We start from the raw sequence: 12,826 nt of genomic DNA on the forward strand, positions 1-12,826 counted from the left end.
GAGGCCGCGCTGGGGAGTTCCCCTGAGGACGGGTCTGCAGGGTCCAAACTGGAAGGGAAGGGCTGGGGGCTTCCATTAAGGCAGAGGCATCAAGGAAGGAAAGAGATTAAAATTCTGAAATCGATTTCTGAGGCCAGGCGAGCAGGACTCCTTAATCGATTGGTGGTCGAGGCTGGAGGAGATGGGGCCTCAACACATTTGTAAATATGACATTGTCTTATCCTTTCTCAGTGCTCAACCAAGCATCTTCCAGTTAAAATTCAGGCCTCTATCCCATCTCCCTCTGCATTTCCTTCCTCTGCAGAAAACTGGAGACTCCTACTGAAAATTCGAGTAACAGACCCCAAAGCCTCAAACCCATTACTGTCCTGAGGTGTAGGTGGCCGAGGGAGTTTCTGCAGAGAATGTCCTTTGAAGACATAAGCAAGCTCCTGAAATGTTGTCGCCCCCCACTGCAAGTACTGCACGGGAGGCGGTCCCAAAAGGTTACTTCTTTCAAAAGTGCTGGTTTCTTTTGTACAAAACTAATGCTTTGAGTGTGTGAATTCTCCCCTAAGCCCTTGAAATTTTGATGCCGAAGTTAGATGATATTTGTGTGCTGTTTCTCCTAAATACAGCACGGGTCAGTAATTATCACCCACACTGCAGACCAGCTTGTGACTAGCTCTGCACTGTTAGCCCATCTTCTGTCTCATTCGATTCTCCCAGGCTTCCTCCAAGGTAGGCCTTCTCATCAGTATCTTTTCCTAGACGTAGAAAATGAATTCAAAGAGGCAGAGGGCCCCTAACTGGCTCAGTATTCCAAACTGCACGAAGAGCCGGGTCTTAAATCCAGGGTTCTGCTTTTAAATCCCGTGCCCTTTCTCCTCTCATCGTATACCCTCTTCCTCCCTGCCCTGCCCCTGGCAAAATAAAACAGTCAAGCTTCGGGAGTTCCTGTCGTGGCACAGCAGAAACAAATCCTACTAGGAACCATGAGGTTGCAGGTTCGATTCCTGGCCTCGCTCAGTGGGTTAAGGATCCGGCATTGCCGTGAGCTATGGTGTAGGTCGCAGACGCGGCTTGAATCTGGCCTTGCTGTGGCTCTGGTATAGCTACAGCAAGCAGCAGCTCCAATTAGACCCCTAGCCTGGGAACCTCCATATGCCACAGGTGTGGCCCTAAAAAAAAAAAAAAAACAAGCTTCAAAACAAACAAATCCTTTGGCTCTCACAACACTGGTCGTTTATTCCTTATGTTGACTTTGTGTTGTTGTCTTAGAGTTGCGACCACCTCTTAGGATTTGCAATAGTCAGCTTTGTTTAATACTGCTGCCGTAACAAGCAGCCCCACATCTCAGCAACAGAGCTACTATCTCATTCTTGTAACATGTGTGGGTCAATGGGACACCTCTGGAACTGTGTGTTGTCTTTACTCTGAGAGATCAGTGGAAGAAGTGGCTCCTGAGGCTGAGTCATTCTCATGACACGGAAGAAAGCCCACCAGAGCTGAACCACCCACCCGCTCTCGCATCTTACTCTCAGATGCGGCTTGTGATGCTATCACGTATATTCCTTGTGGTCAAGCCCGCACCCCCACCCCCGTGGGCTGGGACGCCCCCACAACCACATGGCAGTGGGCAGAGACCTGAAATGCTCTTCACAGGCAGAGCAGTGAGGGAAGCAGTGACCCCACACTCCACATGACACCCCCAACCGCACAGTGCAGCTCTGCTGACCCCAGAAGAGTCAAGCGCTCTCTTGCCCCTTCTAAATCCCCGCCTAACTTCCAAGAACTTGGCCTCCAGCCCTGGCCTCTGAGTTTTCATCTTCCTGGAAACAAATATTGAGATTTCCAGTGAAATACCTTAATGTGGATCTTTATCTTGAAATTGAATCCTTATTAAAGAAAAGTCAAGCTCAGCGATAGAAAGTCATGTTGTTGAAAGGATAACTGTTGGATCTAGGAACCTCGCGCTAGAAGCGCCGGGCGTCCCGGTAGAGTGGGGCTGGGAGTTCCCCGCGGGCAGCCGGCTCCTGCGCCGGGTGTGCGCCGTGGGACAGGGTGCCTCCTGCCCGCTGGCTCCAGCCCAGCCGCGCTCATCACGTGAGCACATGAAACACGTGCTGACAAATCAAGGAACTCTTTACGTATTAATTATTTTCGTGAAGCGTTCAAACTGCGTCTCAACCATTGACTCACTTCTGCAGATGCAACCGTTGGTCAATTTCGGTAAATTTTCAATTGCACCAAAAAGATTAAGCACCTACTCTGCGCTCGTTGCTGGGCGGAAAGCCTAGTGTGGGCTCTCCAGGAATCCAGGATCTCCCTTCGGAGCCTCATCTGCAGTCCTGGAACTTCAGGGCAATCCCATATGGCGAAGGGAGTGGCCCGAGGCTGGGACGGGGATCAGCTGAGCCCCGAGGATCAGGGGAACATTCCAAGGAGGCGCCTTCCCGGCTGGCTGCGGGGAAATTGCTGTGTACTCAGGGAACAGGGAGTGACCGGGTGGGGCTGGGTGTGAGGCGTGGCGGGAGGTGAGGCTGAAGATCCCTGGAGCAGAACAGGTTTGACACGGCCGGACCTGAGCTCAGTTAGAGCTCCCAGATCATCTGTCTGTCCCAGCTCTGCCACCAGAAGCCACTCTGTCCTTTTGCTCGTCCTCAGAATGGCGTTGCAGGGGGTAGGGGGTGGTAGACAGAATCCCTCCCTTGGGCTGTCTTTGCACATTAAGTAGCCAGAACGTCTGACCTAGGATCCTGCTTTCAAGCATCTGTGCTCAAGACCTCACCCCAGACCTCTTGGCATTCACAAACCACTTCTCCCCTTGAGGAGCTGCCGTGCCAAGCCCTGGCTTGGCGTCTCACCTGAGACAGGCACGCGTGGAGGGCACAAGGATGGGGGTGACCTTCTTTCCTCCCTCACAGAATGACAAGGGGGGACAGACAGGGCCCCACTTTGCTGAGCCAGGCACTGGGTACTTCACCCAAGAAGTGCCCCGCCACCCCCCACCACCCCCGCCACCGCCACCTCCTATCTAGGCCTGGTGGGTGGGTGCTGTTACCCCCAGTGCTGATGCTGTGGGGATGGCATGCAGGGCCAACAGCCTGGCCCTGGGGCCCCCTCCCTCCCTCCCAACTCAGGACACTCCAGTAGGAGAGAACCTGGCATCCATGTGGGGCCAGCGGAGCTGCACGGGGTCTTGAAGGGCCACTAGGTCTTCAGAGGCAGAGGTGCCGGAAGAGGGGCTCTAGGTCGGTGCAAGCCCAGGCCACGCCGACGGCAAGCCCACCCCAGAAAAGGTGGAGAAGCCAGAGGAGGGGCCTGAGCTCAGACGGGGGGGCCCTGGGGGCGTCAAAACAGTGAGCGAGCAGAGCAAATCTCAGAATCACCAGAACCAACAAATCCTTCCAGATTTGGAAATCTTAGAAGGAGGCTCAGGGGACCTCATCAAGCAGGAACCCAAGCACGCGTGGCGGTCTCACTGCCTCTCAGGAAACCTCGCCATCCAGCTGCCTAATGAATTAATTAAACTCAGTGGCCTGGCCTTGTTCTCTCAGGGCTGGGTTGGCTGTTCTTGCCTGTGAGGAAAGGGGGCGGGAAGAAAGCTTAGACCCGTGGTTCCTGTACGAATTTGCTGGAGCCGCCCTCGCCAAGTACCACCAACTGCGAGGCTAAAACCACGGACATTCAGTTCTCACTGTCTGGGGACGGGAAGCCCGTGATCAAGCCTGGGTCCTTCAGAGGGCTCGGGAGAGGGTCTGTCCCGGGCTCTCCCCCGGCTCTTGGTGGTTTGCAGGTGCATCACCCCAATCCCTGCCTTCATGCTCACAGGGGGATCTGCTGTGTGTGCCACCGTCTCTATGTCTCGGCTTCCCCTTTTCTAAGGACTGGGTCGTGCTGGATCAGCGCCCACCTTAACGACCGCGTCTGCAGAAACCCTCGTTCCACGTAGTCACATGCTCGGGTACCGGGGTTAGAACTTTCAGGGCAGGGCCCAGTGCCACCCAGAACCGTCCCCAAGTGTCCCATAGTAGAATGCTAACCCTACCCCATGTCCCCATCAACCTAGAAAGGACAGAGGACAGGGTTCAGGATCCCTCCACGTCCCATCCTCTGCCCACCGTAGAGGCAGCCACCTCTATGGGCTCGGTCAGAATTCCTGGGAAGCGGGGTCCCCTCCCCAGGCTGATCTGGAGCTGAGCACAGAAGCCCCCTGTGGGTGTCAAGAGGTGTGGAGGGCAGCCAGGGCCTCTGCCTTGCTTTCCGGGCAGACTCTGCTGCCTGTGGGCATGGCACTCAGGAGGTGGCAGAAAGGCCTGGAGCACAGGGAAAATTCCAGACGTCTGGAAAGGCAACTCCAAATCCACTTTTATTCAAAATACCTGTACATGCGGTGGTTAGGTGCAGTTGAAATGATACTATTAAGACACTTTCCAAATTTTGGAATAGATTTTAGGAGTTCCCTGGTGGCGCTGCAGGTTCAGCATCTAGCATTGTCACTGTTGTGGTCTGGGTTCAATCCCTGCCCTGGGAATGACCACATGCCACAGGCTCTCCCCCCCCTCCCCCCCGCCAAAAAAAAAAGAAAAAAGATTTTATATGTTCATGGAAGCACAATGCAAAAACTTCCATATAGTTTGATTTCAGATACACTCACCCCACATGTTTTTACCAGACTTGTTAAGATATAATTCACATACCAGGAGTTCCCACTGTAGCTCAGCAGGTTAGGAAACCAACTAGTATCCATGAGAATGCGGATTCATTCCTGGCCTCACCCAGTGGGTTAAGGATCCGGTGTTGCCGTGAGCAGCGGTGTAGGTCACAGACGAGGCTCAGATCCCTCGTTGCTGTGGCTGTGGTGTACTGGTAGCTGCAGCTCTGATTCAGCCCCTAGCCTGGGAATTTCTATACGCCGCAGATACAGCCTTAAAAAGAAAAAAAAATTCCCATCGCATATAATTCACGCATTAAAACTCTGCGGTCCATTGAGTTTTACTAAGTCACAGTCAATCATGGACCATTTCATCCCTTCCAGAAAGAAACGCACCCCCCTGAGCTATCATCCTCCAAACCCATCCTCCCCGTCCCCAACCCTAGACAGCCACTCAGCTACTGCCTCTGTAGTTTGCTGCATGCCTGTATTTCATTCAAAATTAAAGGGAACTACAGAGGAATGACTTTACTGGTGAATGGCAGAATTATGGTTTTAATTTTCCTCATTAATTTTTGATATATTTCTAATTAAACAGCAAGCATGAACTCATCGTCGGAGGGAAAAACCCATTTTATTTTAAAAGTAGAGCATTATCTTGGATTTTTGTTTGTTTGTTTGGGAGGGTCTTTTTAGGGCCGTACCTACAGCATATTCCCAGGCGAGGGGGTCGAATCGGAGCTACACTGCCGGCCGACACCACAGCCACAGCAACGCGGGATCTGAGCCACATCTGCGACCTAACCCAGCTCATGGTAACGCCAGATCCTTAATCCACTGAGCAAGGCCAGGGATCGAACCAGCGTCCTGGTGGATACTAGTCCTGTTTGTTACTGCCGAGCCACAATTTGTCTTGTTTTTGTTTTTTTGTTTTGTTTTGGGTTTTTTGGGTTTTTTTTTTTTTTTTTTTTTTGTCTTTTTGCCATTTCTTGGGCCACTCCTGCAGCGTATGGAGGTTCCCGGGCTAGGGATCTAATCGGAGCTGTTACCACCAGCCTATGCCAGAGCCACAGTTACGCGGGATCCGAGCCACATCTGCAACCTACACCACAGCTCACGGCAATGCCGGATCCTCAACCCACTGAGCAAGGGCAGGGATCGAACCCGCAGCCTCATGGTTCCTCGTCAGATTCGTGAACCACTGTGCCACGGCGGGAACTCCTGTCTTGTTTTTAAATAGTCTTTGTGGATTACCCGGAAAACTTGCCCAACAGCTAAATCCTATCTTAGTTTGTCGGGGGAGAAATGTGTCTGAGTTCTTCACGACTGGCTCCCAGTAGGACTTTTGCAGCTCGACTTGGTCGAAGTTGGAAATGCACACATTGCACTTCTCTGCTCTGCCCCGATTTCCTGAGACTGGCCGTGTCCCCTCCCCCAGCCCCAGGCCCCACCCCCGCCCCCAGGGGCTTCCCATCCTCAATCAGATGACCTCTCTCAGCCCTTACAAACTGTTGGTTGGCTCGGGTGAGAGGCCCTGTAATTACGCCACATCCTTTACCTCTTTAATAATATTGGAGACAGAGCATGATTCTGCGAGGGGACCAAGGAATATGTAATTTAGTGTCCTTTTCCTGAGCCAACATGAGCTCCACGCATGTAGCATCTTGCACGCTTCAGGGGTAAAAAGCCATCTGTTGTCTCAGCAAGGGCGTTATGGGAGCAACATACACTCTGAGTCCATCCTTGGGAGCCTCTGTGGATGTGTGTCCGGCATGCCTGGGACTTCGACACGTCACCTTTCTTGATGAATAGACCTTTCCCCAGAGGGAAACCAGCTGGGCTGGGTTGGTTCACAAGACACACTGATTCCAGCCGCTGCCCCCGGAACTTGCTCCCTACGCCAGAGAGCTAGCTGGTCACCGTCCTTACCCTCCTGGATCCTCCGTGTCCCCCGTCAGCTCCGCCGGACCTAACCTCTGACTGGCCTCTTTCCATCTGTCCCCAGCGCCACTGCCCTGCACATCCTCACCTGCACAGGGTCACCACTTCCTGCTCCTCCTGTCCTCCTTCCACTGTGACTGGGGCCCCGGCGGGGAAGGCCACCCTCCTCCACAGGCACTGGCGCATCCCCGCGCCTGTCCCGTCCCACGTCCATGTATGCGTGTCCCCCAGGCCACCCCCACTTTCCCCGGTGTGTTACAGACCCGTCCTCGGGCTTGATCTTGATTGTCTGGGCAAAACCCAAGTGGACATGTGAGTGCGTGTGTGTGTCTAGAAGGAGGGTCCTTGGCTTTAAGAAAATTCCTAAGGATCTGTGGACACCAGATTTCGGAACTTTGGTGTTTGAGTCTGCCTCCCCTTCTGTGTCACCTCTGCCCCTGGTGAGCTGCTCTTGGGGACTCCGCTCAGATGTCACCTACTTTCTTGCTCGATGTCCCCTCTCCGTGTCCCCATGGCTCTGTGCCCCGCACTTTTCCGGCTGGGATTTCATGGTGTGCATACCTGTTCCCCTACTGGGCCACGAGCCCCTGGGGCTGAGACCGGCCGTCTGGGCCCCGCCTCCGGCGCCGGGTCTGGCACATGGTCAGCTCTTCGTCAGCTCCCGCAGGAGGAGGAAAGAGACCACATTCTCCGTGGAGAGCCCCCCCCCACCCCCCCCCCCGTCGCGGCAATGGGACGAGGGCTGTGCAAACGCTTCGTCATCTCGCAGCCCCGCTCCTGCGCCCCTCCCCTCTGCCCCCACCCCTCCCCGTGGTGCAGATGTTTAGGCTGAGGTTGAAGGCCCAGCTGTCCGGCATTTACATGGAGCAATCAGACGTCCATTCGCCAGGCAACGCACTAGACGCGTAATGATTTTCAAATTACCTCTTGACAAATGTTGAGCTCTTTGTGTTTCTTCTCTTTCTTCCATTCCCTTTCAGATTGATGCACTGAGTAAAAGAAGCAAAGAAGCTGAGGCAGCCTTCTTGAATGTCTACAAAAGATTGATCGATGTTCCAGGTAAGCCCAGCACTTGCCGTCCACCCGCGGGCCTCGTGTCTGGTGAGTTGGTGGGTTTCTGGCTTTCTCGTCTTGGCCTCCCTCAGGCAACTTGCCCAGGAAATTGGGGCGTTCTGGGCATGTGACTTCTCCACAACCCAGACTGGAGATGGGTATGGAAATCAGATGCATATTTGCTAAAATAATCAAGTAGCCTCCAGTCGATGCCTTTGAAAGGGCAGAAACGCAGATCTGTGGGGCTGCCTTTGGCTTTGGTTTAAAATGCTGCATGTTTCCCAGAGAAGAAATAGAATGTGTGTGTGTGTGTGTGTGTGTGTGCGCGCGCGCGCGCGCGCGTGCGTGTGCGCGCGCATATGGGTGGATATTCACAATTCTGACCAATTCCACGTCCAGGAACGGCCCTGCTAGGGCACCTAGGATGCCACACTGCCTTCCTAGGTTGTTGGGGGACCTCTGGCCAAGCCTTTCTTGGGCAAGTGGTAGCCTGTTTAACTACAAAGTATGCGTGGTGTGTTTTCTTTGGAAGGAACCAAAGAGTTAACCTTTTAACAATGCTTGTTACACACTCAGGGAGATAATGGCTTCCTATTCCTTATTTTAGAAAAGTGAAGCAGGATTTAGAGCACCTGGGGCCCACGGGTCCCATCCATCCTGTTCTCGGGTGGTCTGCTTGCCTGATCCGTGGGGAAGTGGTGGACTTGATCACTTGGGTCCCAACTCAGTCCTGAAAAGATCAAATCAGAAAATTAGGAAAGTCATTTGAATGTCATCCTCTGCTGACCCAGAAAACCCAAGGACCCCCCCACCCCCCCCACGAGCGTTGCACACTCGCCCTCGTTAGGAATGCTCTGTACGTCACTGACATGACTAGAACTGCTTTAACAAAGCCCAGCAGAAACAAGTCTCCTTTGTATCTGTATTGTACGCTAGTTCTCAGGTCCACCAAGGGCTTGGCTCTCCTCCCTGGGAGCTGCGATTGACAGAGGCCACACCAAGTGAGGGGCAGCAGAAAGCACTTTGGACACTTGGACAGGGAGTGGGGAGATCCAGAGCCTCCTGCCAGGGCCTCGTTGGGAGGTCTCAGTCACATTCCTTTTTCCTCTCTGACCCTCAGTTTTCTCATCTGTAAAATGGAACAAGGACGGGAAAACAGCCCAGTGATGGATAGGGTTTGTCTTTATTCTAACCTCTTGCTGTCTTAGGAGGTCATCCAGCTCTTAATTCCAAACTCTAGCCTTTTGATTTTCCACAGGAGTTTGTATCCACCTAGGGATTTCCTGAATATTCTGAAGCTTGTGTGGAGGCCCCTTCCCACTAACCGGCTGTTTGATGCCTGGGTGCTCTGTTGCCCAGGCATCAGCAGCTTGGTGGGCCCATTTTCATTTTCTTGTGCAAGTGCTAATTTTGTTTACTCCCTTAGTGAGGTTTCTTCACCGGGAAGCCACTTGAACAAGTTGTTGGGTTTCTTTTTCTGCAGTTTTTTTCCATCTTAACTTCCCATAAAGAGGCCGCTTTTCTCATCAGTGCTCCTCATTGCCTGAGCTGGCCTTCTTCATACGCATAAATAATTTTGATAGAACTTTGATGATAACATGAGTCTATAGTTACATTCTGCTTTTCTTCACTAAATAGTAACCCATCAGCATTTTCCCTCTATTGGGGATATACTTCAGAACCCTCATTTTTGGCTGGCAGCTTCCATTTCAAGCAGTGGAAGCAAATCAGGTTTGATGTTTTCTGTGATAATAAGATAATCAAAGGACATTTGGATGCCACAGAGCTCACCCACATCCCAGGTATTTCTTCCTTACCAATGCTGTGGTCTGCCACCTCTAACAAGGACTCGAAAAGCAGGATGGAGCTGGGAGCCTCAGCCTGCGTTTTGAAGTCTGCTTATGGCTCAGGTGAACTAATCGTGTGGCTGAGCTAACAGGAAGGGCCTGGCCGGCCGCAGTGCATTTTCTGCCGGCCCGTTGCATAGCTGGGGAGGGTCAGGGGCCCGTAACGGTCTGTGTGCTCCAGGCTTCAATTCAGCCAAATCCAGAAACGTAGACGGGGTACGTTAAGTTCCAGTTTCAAGAACCAATGTATTCTATCTCAGAAAAACGCAGGAAGCTCTTAGAAGTAACGAGACAGGTATTTCTGCTCCATGCTGTGGGGCCCAGCTCCGGGGGCCCAGGAAGAGGCGGAGCCAGAGCCCCATCACCCCCCACCCCAGCCCTCCCCACCCCCACCCCACTCTGGACGTTTTCTTTGTGTGTTTTCTTATCTGTTCTCTGCTCGTCCTACTAGGAATGAAAGCTCCCCGAGGACGGCTTTGCCTGATTGCTCGGTGCCCAGCACCCGGAGCGGGGCCTGGCCTAGCACAGGAGTGACATGTCGAAGGAGCCTGTTACCCTGGGGTCCTCGGCAGCAAAGCAAAGCAGAGTTCACCAGGGGTCCCGCTGGTGGCTCTGGAGGGTTTGTCTCCTTTCAGTTCTCACCCTCGAGTGTCAGCCTCCACATCCAGTGTCGTTCTGGACAGTCCCTCTGGGGTGACCGCGGGGCACCTGGAACTGCCCAGCATGTCCAGAGGAAAGCGTCTCCTTCTCCTCACGCCAGAGCACTGGGTCACCGAGTCCTGGCCATGCTACCCCTAGAAGGTTCCATCCACTTCTCCCCACCCCAACCCCTGCCCTCCACCCCAAGGTTCAGGCCACCACTCCTGTGTCTACAGTGGGTGACCCCGGGCTTCCTGCTGGCAGGAGCGGGTGCTCCTCCCCGCCGCAGGCCGGCCAGGCCCCTTCTCGGCAGACCTCTTCCCACTCCTCCAGACTGGCCTTCTGAGACGCGGTGTCCTGACCTCCAGGTCCGGCTCAGGTGGGCCCCTGTCACACACACGCCCCGCTGCTGCAGGCTGCGTCTCTTCACCTCTGCCCGTTATGCTTGCGCCTCAGCTCTTCCCTCCTGGCTGGGCACAGCCTGGCAGGGTGGTCTTGTCCCTGATTATGTCCCCGAGCGTCTACCCCAGTGCCTGCCACGTAGCAGAAGCTCTGTAAATGCTTGTCGAATGAATGACTAAATTAATAGATCAGGGAGTTCCCGTTGGGGCTCAGTGGGTTATGAACCTGACTAGTATCCGTGAGGAAACAGGTTCCATCCCCTGGCCTCGCTCAGCGGGTTAACAATCCAGCATTACCACAAGCTGTGGCGCAGTTCGCAGACACAGCTCAGATCCCGCATTGCTGTGGCTGGGGAGTAGGCAGGCAGCTGCCGCTCCGATTTGACCCCTAGCCTGGGAGCCTCCACATGCTGCAGGTGCGGCCCTAAAAAGGAAATAAAAAAAGATCAGGTGTTTACTTCCTTTCTCATCTGCCTCCAGATCCCTCCTCATCCCTTCATCAGTTATTTGAAGTTTTTTATCAGAAATATCCTGCCCCTTTGGGCAGAGCGTGCTCTCTCCTCCACTGCTGTGACCCTTGTCTCCGTAGGACACCCCCCCCCTCCCCGGGTCAGCACCTGAGACACCATCCCCTTGCTGCATCTCAGGAACCGTGCTAGGTGCCAGGGCTGGAGCAGGTCCACCAGGCAGCTCCCTGTTCTTGTGGACTCGAGTGTCTGGTAGAACGTGGGCATCCAACAGAAACGACACAGACACGTGATGAGGTTTGGGTCAGATACGGATTTCGAGGTAGAGGCCACCAGGCACGAGCACTTCGGGTGCCAGGCCGGGTAGCCCTCAGCCAAGATGCAAGTGCCCCAGGGCGGTGGGAGTCTGTGTAGCACCTTCGAGAAGAGATCCCATGATTATACAGGTGAACGGGGGAGCCTCCTTCTTTTAGTGTAATGAGAGGAGAAATAAACGTCTCCACTCTGACAGTGCGACGCCCTCAGAGAGCTGGCATATTGTGGAATGACCTCTCCTTAAAGGCCTTGCATAACTGGAATTTTCCTATGTTCTGAGCAGAGTTATGCATAATCTGCCGGGAACTAACCTTGCGTGGGTGACTTGCTCTTGCCTCTTGATACTTTTGACTTTTTTTTTTTTTTTTTTTTACAATGAGCATGCCTTTATCTTTACCATCGGGGATGGGGGGGGGCATAAATTTGTAAAATATTCAGTTTCTGAATAGTCCTTAGCAGCGGATTTCAGATAAGCATGTTAAGCCGTATTTGGGGGAGTATTTGTCCACACTTAGTAACTGGTATCAAACATTTGCCTTTTCAGTCCCAGAAACGTCTTGGCAAAGGTTTTCTTGTTCTTCTTTTTTCTTTTAAAGTTCTTAGAAAGGAGACAAAGTTAGTGATCCGCATGTCGGTGCTGCAGAACATCGGTGCTCTGGGCTGCAGAGGCCGGCGGAAGAGCCCTTGCAATTCCCATCACCTCCTGGCCTCTCTCCGGGTCCCCCCACCCCCTCAAGAGAGAGTCCCCTCTCCGTGCTCGCTAAGATGCGGCTTAGGTCCTGCAGAAGTGCCCCAAGAAGGGTTTAGAAGGAGCACATGACCAGGGGTGTGAAATATGCATGGACCGGGCCCCGAGCGTCTCATGACCGCCGCCACCCACGGCATCTCCCGGGATAGCGGGCCTGCGACCGGAAGTAGAATGCGTTCGTTTTCAGAAGTCTTGGACGGGAACTGGCGGAACGGAGCCCGTCTGTAGGATGCTCCTGGCGGGGGGCAGCGGGAGGTCTCAGTTGAGATTTAGGAAAACCTTCTCTGCTGGAGCATCTCCCCTCCAGCCTTGCATCTGAGGATCCAGAATAAAAGAGGGACGCTGTGGATTGGAGCCTTGCTTTTTAATGTTCCTCCGCAGGAGTAAAGCCGTGAGCCGGTCCTTTGTGCCCGTCACACTGGTTTAAGTAAGGAGACGCTGTGACTTCAAACTAGAAAACGCTGTTAATTGCATTCTTTTTCCTTCTTCCCTGCCTGTCCCCGATCAAGGATGCTTAATAAGACTCCTGGCCAAAGGGGACAAGATCGTATGTTTTAGGTCAAGACCCTCCTTGCTTCTCACACCAAGGTTTTCACCCCTGTGCGTCTCGGTGGCGTTTTTGAAGGCTGTGGGATGTGGCCGCCCCTGCCTGATCCTTTGAGGCTGCTCCAGTCCGTGTCTTCTGGGTCTCCCGGGTTGGCAGGCACTGGTGCCCAGGCCCCTCCAGAGAGAACTCTAACCTCTGAGCAAGCTCCCCTTTGCACGTTTTCAGTTTACCT

The 12,826-nt window shown here is 53.5% G+C and overlaps 1 protein-coding gene across 11 annotated transcripts in view; it reads left to right on the forward strand.

The window, feature by feature from the left end:
- CUX1 (cut like homeobox 1) overlaps nucleotides 1-12,826 on the forward strand; it is a 352,629-nt gene that overhangs the window by 185,868 nt on the left and 153,935 nt on the right. For all 11 annotated transcript variants that reach the window (XM_047779765.1, XM_047779771.1, XM_047779774.1 and 8 more), the window contains exon 4: nucleotides 7,558-7,636. In XM_047779765.1, the coding sequence (XP_047635721.1) occupies nucleotides 7,558-7,636 (79 nt within the window). The remainder of the gene's footprint in view (nucleotides 1-7,557; nucleotides 7,637-12,826) is intronic.

Source organism: Phacochoerus africanus, chromosome 5 (genome assembly GCF_016906955.1).
Source record: "Phacochoerus africanus isolate WHEZ1 chromosome 5, ROS_Pafr_v1, whole genome shotgun sequence".
In the NCBI taxonomy this organism is placed as follows: domain Eukaryota; kingdom Metazoa; phylum Chordata; class Mammalia; order Artiodactyla; family Suidae; genus Phacochoerus; species Phacochoerus africanus.